This window comes from Enoplosus armatus, chromosome 5 (genome assembly GCF_043641665.1).
Source record: "Enoplosus armatus isolate fEnoArm2 chromosome 5, fEnoArm2.hap1, whole genome shotgun sequence".
Lineage (NCBI taxonomy): Eukaryota > Metazoa > Chordata > Actinopteri > Centrarchiformes > Enoplosidae > Enoplosus > Enoplosus armatus.
Genome location: NC_092184.1, coordinates 13,634,265 through 13,652,211, shown reverse-complemented (window position 1 = coordinate 13,652,211; position 17,947 = coordinate 13,634,265). Strand labels below are relative to the sequence as shown.

The window sequence follows — 17,947 nt, the reverse complement described above, 5'->3', positions numbered from 1 at the left end:
TATACATATATATACGTGTATACCGTCACGGTCTTAGCTGGCACTTTTGAGATAAATCCTCTGCAGCTCTATTTCACATGGATGGGCAGGGCTATATAGGACGTTCACCTGCTGGTTCAACATCATGATATTCCTCTGGGTCTCGCCTGAGAGAATACGTGCCTTACCTGATTTATCAGATCCAGACGGAAGAACTAACACAGATTAGTCTGCTTGGCCCAGTTACAGGTCCTGGTGTTAAAAAAGAAAAACTACATTATGCATGACGTCATGGCCTTGCCTTTGTCTCTCAGCTCCTCTTTGCAGTTTTGTGAACTGCAGACCAGCAGTTCCAGCTGCACTTGGAAAAGATATCTGTGGTGCTGGCAGTAGAGGTGGTTTGTTGTGGACTACCTGGCAAAGGCCTGTCCAGAACTCAGAGATTCAGGATGTTGGTTTTCCTTTTCTTATTCACAGCCTCAACATATTATTCTACCAGCACTCCAGGAATATAGTGAAGATTATATTCTTCACAAACAGAACTTGAGTTGGTTGAGTTTTATGTGAAACCGTTGGAATTTGTTTTCCTCCACCATTATTATGTCATAGCTTCAAGGGCTATAAATCAGGATTTTATTGCTCCAAGTTACTGAAGTCTGGGTTTAAACATGCAGCCTGACTGCATTTAATCAGTAAACTGTTTTACTTTCTGCAGTTTTCAAGAGAAAATGCTGCCCTCCATTAGTAAAAATATTACACAGGAAATAAAAGGGTCTATACTCTATGCAATGCATGTTTAGTTCTCTATAGGACACTATGTGGCACAATGGCTGAGTTGAAAAGCCAGTACATTTGGGAGAGGAGAAATTAAAAAAAAAAACTGAGCTTTTAAGTGAAGCATGACACTAAAACGTTTGCTGTGATTCCACTTAGTGATATTTTTGTTCGTTAAATGCATCCAAAATGCTTGTTGATATTGATAAGTGCCTTATTTTAAAGCTTACAGGTTTGTTTTATTTTGCTCTATACCCGACCAAATTTTGGGGTTCACTTTATGGACTTTTCTTTTGAATACCCACATTTCTGTGTTTGATCTCCATTGAAACATAATGTGACAGTTGCTGCATAGTCACAGCTCGATCACCTCTGTTTGTATATTTTGCACCTTTCATTCACACAATGTTTACGCTGCGCTGCCGTGTTGTTATGACAGTGGTTGGACTTCTGTTGTGAAATGCCCTTGTCTTTCTTAATTCAACCGTAACAATCCCCACTTGACAGAGTAGCTAAAATAAATCAGAAAACAGGATACTGATTTCCTGATGAAATCTGTCATAAATCGATGCTCCTTCAATTTAAACCTAAGACTCCCCATCGTCATATGAGCTTTCCACTGTCATAACACAGGTAGCGGTCAAACTTTTGGCCAATTATGGTACACAAAAATACACTTCAGTGTCGCATCTAGTTACAATAATGGCCTTTGTGTTTCGTTTTTATAAGTATGTTTGTTGTTTGTCTTTTTTGTACATTTAATCTATTTAAAGCATGTATCAATCGGTTTCTAGTTTTAACTGAAAGACAAAACGCAGATAGGAAATGATATTCATTTTCACTTGGAAGGTCACATTGTGCTGCAAACTGAGGTATCACAATATTAGACTACAGGTATTAAATTAATTTTTCATGATATATAGGTCATTTTGAAATACAGTAGGTCACCCCGTTAATACATTTTAAGGTCGTTTGTTCCCAGTGGCCTTTGGATAGATTATTAAATGGCTTTGACAAATCAATTTTAGTCTGACTTTTACTGAACATTTTAAATTAGTTATGGGTAAAGGGAAATGTGTCCTATATGTAAAATACGGTATCCTGCGTGTGTTTGTATGAGCCATTTCTTACCAAAGTTTGTAGACATTAAAGCCTCTGTGGGCTTACGCACATTTGTACCCGTTTGTTTGTTGTAGCCTGGGTTATGTTCTTACTCCCTCCTACCTGACACATGACATATATGACTCCAGATTTAACCAAAGATAATGTATTTTGATGGACGTTTTGATAGTTTTGAAAGGGATCATTTGTGTCTGTCATTCAAAGCTTCTTGTTTTCTCATTTTTGTATTCAAATGCATTCTATTTTTTATATTACATAATATTGTAATAAACTACATTTACTACATTTTACTGTGAGTGTTCTCATGCTTCACATTTTGGTGTGAATTATTGTTAGCAGTCAAACTGTCAGACGATTTTTGCTTCTTATTTGGCAAGAAAATTTTATTCAAATGCATTTTCTTTGTGCGGCAAAACTATCGCACTCTCTCTCGCTGGGTGAATGCCAATACAATAGCAAAACTCCAACATGTGTGTGAGGGTGTGCATGTATGTGTTTGTACAAGAAGAGGAGGATGTACGGTGTGTTGTTATAACCCTGATGTTCTCAGGTTACCTGTGATCTGATTCTGCCGGGGCATGATGAGTAATGCACGTTCACTTAGGTTTGTTCATCCTGCAGAGGCCTCACCTCTCTCCAGCACAAACTCAAAGAGAGGTTGTTAGATCTTTCGTTCAACTTACATCTCAGGACTTTTTTGGGGGCCACCATCCTGTTTCCACAGCAATGATCTTCACAGCAGAGCAGGTCGCTTGTGTGTGCGAGGTCCTTCTGCAGAGCGGCTGCATGGACCGTCTTGCTGGCTTCCTCCACACTCTTCCTCCTCCTTCCCTCTCCTCCTCCTCCTCCTCTCGTTGCCCTGGGGACCTTGAGAGTGTGCTGAAGGCTAAAGCCGCAGTGGCCTTTCACCAGGGCCGCTTCACTGACCTCTACGCCCTGCTGGAGGGCTTCCCCTTCTCCCCACGCAGCCACCCGCTCCTGCAGCAGCTCTGGCTCAGAGCCCACTACATAGAGGCCGAGAGGCAGAGGGGCCGACCCCTGGGAGCTGTGGGGAAGTATCGCGTAAGGAGAAAGTTTCCTCTACCACACTCCATCTGGGACGGAGAGGAGACCAGCTACTGTTTCAAGGTAAAATCTTATCTTATCCTAAATGAGAGAGTTGTTATTGTTAATGTTATTTAGTGTTCTGGTACGTGCTACATAACTGTCTACAGGTCTTATGAATTTTGACTAGCTGTCAGTGAAGGAGATGGTTTGACACTAATAAACAGGAAGTCTTATCTTACTTTTTACTCACTACATTTATCTGACATCTATAATTAGTTACTTTGCAGATTCCTCCTCTAAAATATGATTATTTGTTATAGATGAACATATCCAAAAGGAGGCCTATATAAAGTAGTTAGACTTTTCTCCACATCAACCAGCTACAACTGTAAAATCCTCATATTAGTATATCAATAAGATCAAATAAAATTACTTCCACTTACTTCCACTTTACTGAACAATAACATTTTGAACGCAGGACTTTGACTTGACTATTTTCAGAATTTGGCATTACTATTTTTTACTTTACTTAGCGTTTCATCGGACTACCTTTTCCACCACTGTGGGAGTTACAATGGTGGAAACTGTGTTAGCATACAATCACCAACATCTTGACTTGATCACCGCATAACGTTAGATCTAAGCTACTTATGTTCTCTGTATTTGTTTATTTATTTAATTTACTAACAGGAAAAATCACGGACTGTCCTCCGGGAGTGGTACCACCATAATCCTTATCCCTCTCCCCGGGACAAGCGGGAGCTCGCCGCAGCCACCGGCCTGACAACCACTCAGGTCAGCAACTGGTTCAAGAACCGCAGGCAGAGGGACCGAACCACGGACGTTACTGGGTCAGTGACGGGGCAGCAGGTCGCTCTCTGGGGAATTTACTAATTTCAATAATTTAATGCTCTCCTACGTACCAACAGCAATTTATCTGACAAAGAGACATGAGCGATAATATGACTTTTTAACAGAATAAAGTAATTTACAAGCTAGGGAAGCTGCACTCACCACAACCACAGGAAGCGGATGGATATACGGTGACTAACCGTTTAGTCTCCCGCCATAAACAAAATGTCATAATTAACTAATTAGCATATGTATACTTACGGTTAAAAAAGTAACAACTTAATAACTACTTAATACAAGGCATGACGTTTTCATACATTTATCATAAATCGATAAAAATCCACCGGCGGAGTGATATGAAGAATGAATCAGACCTGGTTGACGTTACAATCAAGCGACCGTTTGTTTAATCAACTGACTATGAGAAAGATAACTTCTCTCCGGTGAATCAACGGAAATATTCATGTTAATCCTGCAAAAACGGTTCTATTATAACGTTTCAAGCATGTATCTTAATGGTCCATTGATGATTTTTGGATTTTCTTGTTCACCTGGTTGTGAGTAGTCGACTAGCAGGTGAAAGTAGAAATAATGGTTTGACTCTCTTTTAATGCAACATGAACATCTGCAAAGCAGTTCACAAAGGATCCAAACCTTCAATCTGAAGTCTGCGTGTAAAAAAAAAGTTTTTAGTCTTAACGTTCTGTTGCTTTATTCTTTTTACGTAGTATAACACCGCCCTCTTGTGGTTAAATCAAGACATGACGCAAGATTTAACGGTGTGATGCTGCACATGAACAGACACTTTTTTTTCTGATGCTCCTCATCTCCTCATTCAGTTTCCACATAGCTTTCTCTGGAGGAACCTCAGGAGAAATCTACCCTTCCTCAGACAACGACCTTTCACCTCCAGGCAGCCCACACCCCCAATACCACTGCCCTCCACCTCCACCACCACCTACACCCCCACCCCTCTCTCACCCACCACCTCCTCTACGGCACATGTCTGGAGGCCTCGTTTGTGTCTGCCCTTCAAATGTTTAATTTGTGACTTTGGTTACTTGATTGCTTCTTTTTGATTACTACAATATGTTTTTTAACTGTTTTGCTTCTCCTTGAATGTAAAGTCTATTTGTTGATGTCAGTAAAAGAAGTACTTTTCAAAACATGACTTGGCAGATATTTCAGCGTGATTTAAAACATATTCAGAACACCATACATACATCATATGACTGGATTAAATTCAGCATACCAGTTCACAGATGTGCTGTGCACCCCTGGGGTGGTATCCACACTTTGGAGGGTCTCTCACTCGTCCTTATAAAACACAATATTCCCACATAGCATCAAAACATTTACAGAAATCAGGTTCTTCAGCTTGTTAAAAGGGAAGATAAGATGGGACTATGCTGGTAAAATGATCCTGTATGTGCTGAATCTAGAAGTTACAGATTCTTTCTGGTAACAGCATTTTTTACTTTCCACAATTACATCAAATTCTAAGAGAATGAATAAAATTATTTTAAACTTTATTGCAGACTCTCACTTCACCTTTTACATGGTGTAAAATAACATCATTGCCCCGACACAAACTGTGCAGTATAGCCATGTCATATATCTAGCAGTTAATAACAGCAGGTCATAAAGCCAAGATGATCCTCACTCAAGTGAAGCCAATGGGATTATTCACAGATATGACCTGTCGTATGAACTGCGTTCACAGCAGCTCAGAGAGCTCAACTGGTTACAAAGTCTGTCTTTAAGAGGACATTAGTGCATCTCCATCATATTAACGTGGGAAATAAATGCAAAGGTTTTTTTTTTTTTTCACAGGATTCAAGCAAAAAAGAAAATCAATTTCACACTTTGCTGACTGTTCCTCCAGTACCATGATCCCAGAACTATTAACATTTTAATTAAGACTCTTTCTATCCACATCACACGCTCACACATCTGGACAGGGGTCTCCAACTCATCCCTCATGTGAAACAAAGGTGGACTGGTGAGTCCAGTAGGGTCTTTGATAGGGTTTTAGCTGGTGTCCCTGATAACAGTACACTTTAGTTCTCTTGTATATTTGGGTCCATTTCACGCTGGTCATTTAGCAATTATCTGTCATCCATGTGACAAACACCACCAGTACAGGTGTCTTCAGATGACAGCAGTGTGGACCCTCATCACAAGTATCTGTCAGTGTTTTGGTGTTCAGAAGCCCAGGTATTCTGCCAGAAACACGGCCATGATCTTGGTCAGGTTCACCACAGTGGGACGGTGCATGTTCTCCTCTGTGTCATCCAGCGTGTGCCAGAACTGTGGGAAGGGAGTGGCGATGACATGGAGCACAGGGACACCTGTATGAGTGTGGGGGAGGGGAGATAGAGATGAGGACTGACTGACACAGTACATCCTAACACAAACTCCAGGAGCAACTTTTCTAATGTTTTTTCATCATGGGAAAGTGAGGTCAGGATTCAAAACTCATTATTAAAAGACATGTGCAATAGACCACACACACACACACACACACATTATAACACAGCCATGTTAGACTTTACTATATTACATTACACTCATTTGGCAGATGCTTTTGTCCGTAGCGACTTACAATAAGTGCATTCAACATCCATAGCAACAAGAGGAACATGTCCTGAAAAGCTGACGTGTCATGGTGTAGCTTAAAAAGATGCGACTCTACTGTCCTGACATCAGTTTATTACATGAATGGCCACAAGGTCCTCGGAGTGGCTCTCGTCCAGAGGGGAGGAGGCTTTAACCATGGCTCTTGAACCGAATGTGAGCTGTAAAACGCTGCAGCTTGCAGGTGCATTGGTCTTGGCAGGAGATGACAAATGCCTGCATGAGCACCTGGGCTGGTGAAAAAAGGGACGGTCTCCTGTGCAACATCTGGAGGAGTTATTACTCACCTTTGTGAAGGAAGGGGATGTGGTCGTCTTGTACCGGCCCAAGGTACACATCCTTCCTAAAATACGTCTGCTCTGAGGGGTGAGACGTCAGAAGCCCCTGTCGGTGGAGTCTCTTCTCTGAGAGCGAGGGCAGAGTTAGGGCGCACAACAAGAGAGGGATTTTGAATATGCATGAAAAAGTTACAGCCAGTGCTCACCTGCAGCGATCAGACGGTCAAACCAGCGCGCCGTGTTATCAAAGTGATTCGCAATCAGCGGATCAGGACCACCGAGCAGGTCGAGCAGCACAAAGAGGTCCTGAAGAGTCAAAAGACAGGGGTCAGCAGCTGGAAGTGGCGACTGCATATCGAGTTTCCTTTTGAGCCTAGTACAACAGACCTGCTGCTATTGTTAAGTTTAAAAAACGGGCTGTTAAGGCAGTCTGCTAAATTCAGCCTGGTCATACATAATTTAGTGTGTGTCTGGATCCGGATGTGAAATGAACCGTGAAGAACGTGTGTTTCGGCACAGTTTCCTCACCACAGCCTGAAGCATGGTGGTGTGTGTGGAGCCTGCGGGGTGAGGCGTGATGGCCATGCGCTCAGCCAGGTGACGGGAGCCGTACAGAGAGTCTGTGGCGGTCCACTCTTCAAATGACTCCTCCCCATCAAAAAACACCAGCTGAAGAGACACTGGAAGTTTCTAGGAGGAGAGAGGAATCCAATTAAAATGCACTTTACAAAAAAGCTGAGGTCAGTTTCTCTTCCTGCAGTGATGTCGCAGAGTGTGTTCCTACGGTAACTACATAACTCACAGCCTCTGGAGAGATACTGCTATTTACAGATGACTGCTGCAGAGAAAACAAGGGGCTGGAGTCAGCATTTTCTACCCTTTACTGCAGGCAAAGAGCCACAGGGATGAAATGAGAGTATAAGAAAAAAAAACTACTCGTCAGCACCTCAGGCTTTTTCTCTTTGCTACAGGAAGAAACACAGGAAAGTACTAAACTAATAGGAAACTAATCTGTCAGACGTCAACGCACATGTAACAACACACAACCGAGCACACACCTGCTGTTTGAATGATCTAAGCTGGGCGTCCAGAGAGGTGGCGAGCTCAAGGATCATAGCACAGGGCACCGCAGAGTCACTGGCCCCCAGAAACACCTTCTCTGGGGACCGGGGGTCTGGAGGCAGAGCCTTGGAGTCGTAGTGGCAGGCCAGGAGCAGCCTGCGGGGGGCCGAAGGGTCCAGAGTAGCAACGATGTTGGTGAACGTGACCTGGCCGCGAGGGGTGGAAGACTGGAAGGAGTCCAAGTCTACGGCCCAGCCAGCAGACAGCGAAGACAGAGTGGAGGTGATGTGCTGAAGTGGAGCAGAGAGGGGGGAGTAAAGACGAGGGAGGAAACTTTTGAGAGCAAAGAGGAGGAAACTGTAAGTATTTACACGCACCTGCTGTACAGCCAGGCTACCTTGTGTCCCTGGGAGCCTCTCTGTTAGGATGGGCTTCAGGTGAGTCTCCCACAGGCGAGTACCGTCCACCTGAGAGGCCAGACGGCGGATTTGAGCTGGAGAGCACTTACTGGGTTTGTGGGACAACTGGATGGACAGGAGATAAGATTAATGATTAAAAAGCAAAATATGGGAAGAGGAAAAGCAAGAAAAGCAAGTGTCATTTCTGTCAACTCTATTCTGTACATGCAGCATCTTTTGCATATCTGCCCGTGGAAGAGGGATCGCTCCTCTGTTGTTCTTCCTGAAGTTTCTCCCTGTTACTTTCCCCTTAAAAACATTGAAAACACATGAAACCTTTGAGGCACATTTGTGATTTGGGACTATATGAATAAAATTGACTTGGCTTGAATGACAAGTGACTGGGCAGATGGACTACGTCAAACATCAACAAATGATTACTTTCCAATTATTTTCTCTGTTTTTTAATTAATCGTTCCGTGTGTAAAATGATTGAAAATAGTGGGAAAAAAGCACATCACAATTTCCTGCACGTCCAAGATGATGGTATCAGATCGCTTGTTTCCCCCCCCCCGCCTCCACTCAAAAATGTGTTGAGTTTTTTGTCTCTTCACTTGTATGTCTGAGCTTCACTGTGCAGAGTGATGTTTGTGCAGAGTTTGACACTATAAGAACGTTTTCACACATTCATCTGCTGAAGGGTGAAAGTTTCTCTGTGCTCATCATAAATCTGATTTTTACAATACAGACATCACAAGTTGTTTTGTTGCAAACTTACACAACAGTCATGTGGAAATTGTGCACATAAACTGAGAATGGACTTTTCAGTTAAGTACAAGACATCTTATATCAAGTAGTAAAACACTTGTAACAAAACATATTTGCACATTCATAGATTCTGGATTTTTCAATGACGGAGAAGGTAATTTTAAAAATCATATCAGATACAGTAGTCTTAAATATATGTGGAGGGGATCTTTAAAAGACGTCAAGTTTATCATCACATAAAACAAATAAAAGCATCAATCTGGAATCAGAGATTATTTGGCATTTTTGCTTAAACGATTAATAGTTCATCAAAATAGTTGTAATCATTATGAGTCTTTGTGACGACTGACACGTCTTATATCTGGTTACTATGAGATGCTGTAACACAGAAGTCCAGACAATGCAGCACCATCTGGTTGTGGTTATTATATTTCACTGACAATTAACTCTTTGAGGACCAAACTAGTCCCACAACAGACAAGTTTTAGAGTCTGTGTTTATGTATGTGGCATTACTCTTACCCTGTCTTTGGTCAGATCTGCGGCTGGCATGCGGTTCTCATTTTCATTGGTGGTGTCGTTGGACAGGTAGACTCCCAGCACCACCGCCAGCACCAGAACCCCGACGAGACAGAGCAGCAGCACCCGGGCCCGGGGCATCCGCACCCGGTCACAGCCGGGGAAAGAGCCGCTGCCGTTGCTCTGCTGCAGAGGCTTGTACCGCCGACTGGACCTGGACATGACTTGTTTGTGTAATATCGATCCGTCAGCCCAAACAGCTACGTGTCAATACTGACCGGTGGAGCATGTAGGAGGGAAATCCACACAGGAAGTCGAGAGGGACGCTGGCTCGTATCTGAAGCCGACTCGAGGAAAACTGGCACAATCTGTCAGTCTGTGGTCCAGTTACAACATCCATCCTCCGCATTTGATAGACTGTCTTTCGTGATCCCAGTCCTCGATGCGACTCTAGCAGCCCAGTTCTTTGACGACATGGTTGGCTTAAGTGTTGTTTGGATCAAGTTAATCCAGGAAACACAACAATTTACACATAAACATTCATTCAGTCTACCTCTAGCTTCTGCCGTTTAGCGAGCAGCAACTCTTTACTGATGTTTAACTCATTTTCATCCGCTAACAGCTACTAATGAGAAGAACTGCAACAACGTGAGCATGTAGCAAACTTGTCATAACTCCTCCGGTGCAGAAATCCATATAAAAAATGTACACATTTTACGCCTTCTCCATACGAGACATCGTTTCTGGTTAAATGGCGTAACTTCTTTGAGGGCTTATATGGTGTTTGGCAAACAGCGCTGTGGTGCGGTTAACGCCACCTCTTGGACTGGAGGGGTACTACAGACTGAGATGAAATACAGTTCAATACGACATTAAGACGCCATCATGTAAAGTGACTAAATGCATTTATGCATGGTACTTGTATTTTACTTGATTAATTCTATTTTAAGCTACTTTATACTTCCACTCTTCATTTCAGTGGCAAGTACTTTTTTTTTTACTGCACTACATTTATTTTAAAGCTTTAGTTACTAGTTACTTTGCAGAATCCGATTATTAATTCAAAATATAATCAACAATTAATCACAATGTATTATTATAGATTAAACTACCCAGCAGTATATAAAGAAGTTATAATTAATCAGAATCAGAATGAGATTTATTGGCCAAGTATGTGTACATAAGGAATTTGACTCTGGTTTTAAGTTGCTCTCGATGTACTTACACACAGTTACAAGAACAATTTACAGGAAGGGTTAGATAGAAATAGACATACAGCTAAAAGGACAATAAAGTTGAACAAAGATTAATAGAATAAGGTGAAAAAAGGTGTGTATATAACTGACCAACAGCATACAATGTCTATATACAAGTCAAGTGTTTCTGTAACTTGTAAACAAATACAAATAGTGCAAAGGAACAAATATTAATTCCACCTTTACCAACTGTGCTGCGTATATGAAATAAATACATGAAACATGTAGCCTATTTTCTAAATGTAAATTAAACATTTCAATAAAACTGGTGTCATGTTGGTGTCAACTGGTTTTCTAAACTTCATTTTCCCTTACACACCCATCCAAATGATTGCATCATTCTCCTCTTTTTTAATTTCCTTGCTTGCTTGAGTTTGCAGGAATATTTGATTTTAATGCTTTGGCTGGGAGTGTATTTGTAAGATATTTTCAGAAAAGAAATTGTGAGAACACAGAGTGAATACACTCTTGTGCCTTATGTGAGGGATGGTTGGTCATTTTGCATCAGGTCTGAACAAAACATGTTTCATGACCTACTTCTCCATCCCGCCAGATTTTCATCCGAGAAAATGAACGGAAGAGGAAGCTGACATTATGAACTCTTGTGATTGGTCCTCAGACACGAAGTCCCGCGTTATTTTGCTGCTGATTGGTCAATACGCCTCTCGTTCTCCGCCCACAGTGGTTACGCGTTCCCTACAAATAAAACGTTAGCGGGACTTTTGGGGAGTTATTCGCGCTTTCTTACCGGAGTCTTTGACGGAGTCCGTGTTCATCCACACATTTTGACACCGAGGAGAAGATAAACTTGTAGCTGGAGAGCTGCCGTTTTCTCGGGAGACGAGTAACATCACACGTTGACAGTATGCATGTTATCAAGCGAGGTGAGCACCTTTTTCTGTTGTCATGGAGTAACCCAGGCCTCAGTTAGCTTCAGTGCTATCACTGTCAATCACGTGGATTTACCAGTAATTATGAAATGACAGCGACTCATCTGCTGCCTCAGCCTGACTGAGGTGTTATATCACAAACGAAACTTAATGCGCCATGCTGTAGTCGGTGACGCAGCGTGAAGCGGTTAGTTAACATTAGCTAGTAGCCCTCCGTAAGTTAACTTAATTAACATAGTTAACAAGTGTTAACACAGCAGGCTACAGCGTTGTATTACCGTCAGCTTAACAAGCAAGTCGTGGTGGATGGCCAGCTGGCCAAACAAGTGAACATTGACGTTAACTAATTAAAATGTTATTTCTGAGCCCGTTGGCTGAAGGTTTTCATTGATGTTAGTGGTTATGGCCATAAGTCTTTGTCATAGTTGGCGCCAAAAGATAGAGTTAGATAGGCCCACCTGAGTGTCAGTGTGGAGCTCCGTGAGGTTTTGGTCATATGAAATGATGTTTACTTGCTTAGGTTGAGCAGTTTTGTTGGCCAGGAAAACTAAACTCTTTACAGTGATGTTAGACTTTGGGACCACAGTGTCAAGTAGCTGAGTTCAACACCACAAGTTCTTTGACCATACATCTGTGCAGATTGGATTAATACTGGAACCAAGTATATTTCACAAAAAATGCTGCATAAATAAACTAATAAATGATGATATATGATAAAAGGTTAATCTACTTAGCAGTATATAAAGTAATTATAATCACCTCCACTTTTTACCAGCTGCAACATTAAAGGGATGAACACATCAATGCATCAATAATTATAATCCAGTAACTTCATATAAAATATTAGATCCTAAAATGGGCCATTCTGCGTAATTAGTACTTTCACTTTTGGTATTAGTATATTTTGATGCTAATACGTTTGTACTTCTACTTACTTATGAATTATTTTATAAAATGGACAATGGACACAAAGATATAGTGAATCCACATGGTCCAAGAAGAAGCCAGCTGATGCCAACATATTTTAGTTAAATGTGTTGACAAAATGTTTGAGGTTGACTAATATTCTTATAATCTGTATCTGTATCAGCTCTAAATGCATTGTTTAAAAAACATTGAAAAATCCTGTTTGACAAAGAACTGGATTTACGGTGATTTATCATGATTGATACTTATTGAGGCAGCTAATAGTTTCATACTGTTTATTGATTGTATAATTTTGCTGACTTAACATTTTCAGACAGTGGTGATTGGGTTAACTGAGAAGTGTTTGTTTGTTTTTCAGATGGGCGCCAGGAGCGCGTCATGTTTGATAAAATTACCTCTCGCATCCAGAAGCTGTGCTACGGACTGAACTCCGACTTTGTGGATCCGGCCCAGATTACGATGAAGGTGATCCAGGGTTTGTACAGCGGCGTCACCACCGTGGAGCTCGACACGCTGGCAGCAGAGATTGCCGCCACTCTCACAACCAAACACCCCGACTATGCTATCCTTGCTGCACGGATCGCTGTCTCAAACCTGCACAAAGAGACGAAGAAGGTGTTCAGTGACGTGATGGAGGACCTCTACAACTACATCAACCCCTTAAACAAACGCCACTCTCCCATGATCTCCAAGGAGACGCTCGACATTGTTCTCGAGAACAAAGACCGCCTCAACTCTGCCATCATTTTTGACCGGGATTTCTCTTACAACTTCTTTGGCTTCAAGACACTGGAGCGGTCCTACCTGTTGAAGATCAACGGCAAAGTGGCAGAGCGACCGCAGCACATGCTCATGAGAGTTGCTGTTGGGATCCACAAAACGGATATTGACGCAGCCATCGAGACCTACAACCTGCTGTCAGAGAAGTGGTTCACCCACGCCTCCCCTACGCTCTTCAATGCAGGAACCAACAGGCCACAGCTGTCCAGCTGCTTCCTGCTCGCCATGAAAGACGATAGCATCGAAGGCATTTATGACACGCTGAAGCAATGTGCCCTCATCTCCAAGTCCGCTGGAGGAATCGGCGTGGCGGTCAGCTGTATCAGATCAACGGGGAGCTACATCGCTGGCACCAATGGCAACTCCAACGGGCTAGTCCCCATGCTGAGAGTTTACAACAACACAGCACGTTATGTCGACCAGGGTGGCAACAAGAGACCTGGAGCCTTCGCCATGTACCTGGAGCCCTGGCACTTTGATGTGTTTGACTTCCTGGAGCTGAAGAAGAACACAGGAAAGGAGGAGCAGAGGGCCAGGGACCTTTTCTATGCCATGTGGATCCCCGACCTGTTCATGAAGAGAGTGGAGAGCAACCAGGACTGGTCTCTGATGTGTCCAAGCGAGTGCCCCGGCCTGGACGAGTGCTGGGGGGAGGAGTTTGAGAAGCTCTACACCACATATGAGAAAGAGGGGAGGGTCAAGCGTGTGGTGAAGGCTCAGCAGCTGTGGCACGCCATTATCGAGTCTCAGACAGAAACCGGTACGCCATACATGCTGTACAAAGATGCCTGCAACAGGAAGAGCAACCACCAGAATTTGGGCACAATCAAAAGCAGCAACCTCTGCACAGAAATCGTTGAATACACCAGTCAGGATGAGGTAGCCGTCTGTAACCTGGCCTCCATCGCGCTCAACATGTATGTCAGCCCCGAGCGGACATTTGACTTTAAAAAACTAGCACATGTGACCAAAGTAATCGTCAAAAACTTGAACAAGATCATTGAGATTAACTACTACCCAGTGCCCGAAGCTGAAAAGTCCAACAAGCGCCACCGACCAATAGGAATCGGTGTCCAGGGTTTAGCAGATGCCTTCATCCTCATGCGTTACCCGTTCGAAAGCCCTGAGGCTCAGCTTCTGAACATTCAGATCTTTGAGACCATCTACTACGCCGCCCTGGAGGCGAGCTGCGAGCTGGCCGCTGAGCTCGGCCCCTATGAGACGTACGAAGGCTCTCCTGTCAGCAAGGGCATCCTGCAGTACGACATGTGGGAGAAGACGCCCACCGACCTGCTGGACTGGAAACTGCTGAAGGAGAAGATTGCCAAGCATGGCGTGAGGAACAGCCTGCTGTTGGCCCCGATGCCCACGGCCTCCACCGCCCAGATCCTGGGCAACAACGAGTCTATCGAAGCCTACACCAGCAACATCTACACCCGCAGGGTCCTCTCTGGAGAGTTTCAGATCGTGAATCCTCATCTGCTCAAAGACCTGACGGAGAGGGGACTGTGGAGCGAGGAGATGAAGAACCAGCTGATAGCTCACAACGGGTCCATTCAGGTAATCCGTCCACATCACGTCCAGGTCTCATTTCAGGAATTAAACTGTCAAGATGCTGATTTCATTATTTTGTTTCTATCGTTATCTGCTTATGTGAGCTCCAGACTTAAGACATTTTATAGACTAAATGATAAATTGATTAAGAAAACAACGTTAGTTGCAGCCCTAGTTGTGATTAACTAGAAATAATTACGGAAATACTTCCAGTTGGTTAATTTTGTAATAATTGTACTGGGAGAACCAAGAATGATTACTTTACTTATTGATTCATCTGATTAATCAATTTGTTCATAAAATGTCAGAAAATAGTCAAAATTGGCCTCCATAAATTCAGGTGACATATTGAAATTGCCAGCTGCCAACAGTCAGAAACCCTAAAATATAAAATTTACTATCATAAAAAACCGAAGATGCACACATTTTTTCCCTTTTTTTAAACCCCTTTTTCACTTTTTGTTTGCTTCAACAGGACATTGAAGAGATTCCAGCCGATCTGAAGCAGCTCTATAAAACTGTGTGGGAAATTTCCCAGAAGACCATAATCAAGATGGCCGCCGACCGCGGTGCCTTCATTGACCAGAGCCAGTCCCTGAACATCCACATCGCAGAGCCGAACTACGGCAAACTGACCAGCATGCACTTTTACGGCTGGAAACAAGTAAGTGAGACCTGGAGAACGAATCGGAACAGAAGGATAAAGAATGAGAACGTGTTAAATTCACTCCTCCATCTGTCCACAGGGTCTGAAGACAGGGATGTACTACCTGAGGACGAAGCCCGCTGCTAACCCCATCCAGTTCACCCTGAACAAGGAGAAGCTGAAGGAGGCGCAGGAGCAGGTCAAGGCCTCCGAGGAGGAGATCAAAGAGCGTAACATTGCTGCCATGGTGTGTTCTCTGGAGAACCGAGACGAGTGCCTCATGTGTGGATCTTAGACGCAGCCCCTCTCCTGTCTGATCGTAGGCTTTGGGTTGCGCCGATGCACCTGCTGTGACTCGACCCTGAAGTCTGCTGTTATATAAGAGATAAGATCACACATGGGTGCACACTGTCAAATGTATAAAATTAATTTTATTAAAGTGTTGTCAACTCACTTCTGTCAATGCAAGTACTTAATACAAAATGTATTTTATGTTGGAGATAAAATTGCTTTGTAATAGAAAATAAAAGTTTTACGTGCACGTTGTTTGATGGTGTTTGAGAGTTGTAGAAAGTGAACCAACTTGATTTCACAAAAGCCAAATGCTTTAAGTAGTGATTTTTATTATCAATTGTTAGAGGGAACACGGGAAGATTTGTCTATTAAACATCAACTAAAAGTGGAAAACGCCCGTCACGATGAACTGTACTGTTTGGTCTGAACAGTCAATCAAAATAGTGAACGACTCAAGACCAAGAAAAGCTGCAAATTCTTAGCATTTAGGCTTCAAAGACCAGAGTAATTCCAGTAATAACGACAGAAAATCTGCAATAGACAAACTGATAATCACTTCAGATATTTATCAAGCAAAAGTGCCAAACGCTCTCTGGTTTAAATGTGAGGATTTGCTGCTTTTCTTAATAAACTTCTTTGGGGGTTTTGAACTTTTGGTTAAAGAAAACAAGGAATTTGAAGATCTCACCATGAGCTCATGTTTAATGCTCAAAACTATTGTAATATATTTGTCTTGTAAACTTAAGTTGCAGCTCTAGTTTACCAACAATTGTGTAACTTAAGAGCAATGAGGGAAAATGTTACATTTCAAAAACAATGACAATCAAACAAAGGTCTGATAGTTATTTTTAATATATTTTTTATAAAATAATGAAAACATAATTTACACTTTTAAATGTACAAGTTATTACAACCCAAAGAAAACAAACCTTTTTGTGTATGCGTCACGTACCCCTGCCACATGCAGAAAGCACCGACGAAGAGAAAAGATGACGAGAAAATACAAAACAATGAGGAATCATACAAATCAGTTTTGTACAGAGATCAGAAAACAGCATACACAAATAAAAACACAGTACCCTCTCATCTTCACTATTGTCTGCAACAGTGGGAATGTGTTAAAAAATAAATTATCAAAATATTTCAACAGGGTTGTGTTTGCTATAAATAGCTTACAATTATACATAACATGAACAAAATATATTTAAAAACCAAAAGAAAGAAAGAAACCTTGCCCCTTTTACATAAGCAAACTAACGAGACTTGCAGATACTAAAACCACAGCTACACCTGCGAAGCTGCGTGAAGGAAGGAGTTCCTACAGGAGGAGCAACAGGAGTGCGTCACTGAGAGCCTGAATGAAAAAATGAAACCATGAAACCAGAATAAAACGAGAGGAGAATCTGAACCACATTATAGTCTGAATTTGTTTATGACAGACTGGTAAAAGTAGTACTTCTGAACCCAAACAAAAAGGTTCAAACGGGCTCAGGTATAAACGTTACTGGTATCAAAGTTAAGGGGATGACAACAACTTGAAACTGTGGAACTGGCTGCACTAAATACTAAAGGGAGTAGAAACATGAAAGCAAGCTGTTTTTTATGAACTGAGAAGGAAATGGCAGTTTTCTGTCCAGCTCAGACTACAACATTTGTTCCCTCTTGTGTTAGTGAAAGAAAAGTATTTTTAAAAGTACGAGTGGGCGATACAGACATTTTATATCAAGATATCGATATAGTTGACTTTATGGAAAGTGTTTATATTTGTCTGTTTCAGGCTAATCCAGCAAATTAAAAACTTATAAATCAAGGTATTAAATCATAAAAATCCAATATTGCCATGAAACAGTCCTGCTAATTTGCCTACAATGACCTAACACACCCAGAAATATTAAAGGGATAAATACAATAGTAAAAACATTTACATTGCCTCACATCGCCCACCCCTAAATGATGGTTTAGTGTCATTAACAGCATCTTGAGGAACCTGAGTGAGTTGGGATTGAAAGTTCAACAGTTCCAGTCGGACCAGGGAAGAAGTAGTGTTTCTACAGGGCAGAGCAGGAGATGATAATTTAGTACAATTTTATCAGCAATATCTAAACTAACACAGGAAGATAAGATCCATCCTCTGCAGGGATGTATTATCCGTTCAGTACCAGCAT

At 42.1% G+C, this 17,947-nt stretch overlaps 3 protein-coding genes across 3 annotated transcripts; 2 read left to right on the top strand and 1 right to left on the bottom strand.

Moving 5' to 3' along the window:
* Positions 1-2,589: 2,589 nt before the first annotated feature.
* On the top strand, positions 2,590-4,818 carry six9 (SIX homeobox 9). The gene is made up of 3 exons (XM_070906025.1): positions 2,590-3,003; positions 3,613-3,773; positions 4,614-4,818. The coding sequence occupies exons 1-3, from the start codon at positions 2,602-2,604 to the stop codon at positions 4,816-4,818; spliced, it is 768 nt and encodes a 255-aa protein (XP_070762126.1). The 5' UTR covers positions 2,590-2,601.
* A 494-nt stretch (positions 4,819-5,312) lies between these two features.
* Positions 5,313-10,012, bottom strand: qpctla (glutaminyl-peptide cyclotransferase-like a). The gene is made up of 7 exons (XM_070906181.1): positions 9,439-10,012; positions 8,129-8,275; positions 7,748-8,041; positions 7,218-7,379; positions 6,896-6,995; positions 6,699-6,815; positions 5,313-6,125 (listed from the first exon to the last, which is right to left on the bottom strand). The coding sequence occupies exons 1-7, from the start codon at positions 9,655-9,657 to the stop codon at positions 5,980-5,982; spliced, it is 1,185 nt and encodes a 394-aa protein (XP_070762282.1). The 5' UTR covers positions 9,658-10,012; the 3' UTR covers positions 5,313-5,979.
* Positions 10,013-11,539: 1,527 nt separating this feature from the next.
* On the top strand, positions 11,540-15,982 carry LOC139285155 (ribonucleoside-diphosphate reductase large subunit). The gene is made up of 4 exons (XM_070905643.1): positions 11,540-11,575; positions 12,867-14,848; positions 15,318-15,506; positions 15,589-15,982. Exons 1-4 carry the CDS (start codon positions 11,557-11,559, stop codon positions 15,781-15,783), a joined length of 2,385 nt encoding a protein of 794 aa, XP_070761744.1. The 5' UTR covers positions 11,540-11,556; the 3' UTR covers positions 15,784-15,982.
* The last annotated feature ends 1,965 nt before the right edge of the window (positions 15,983-17,947 follow it).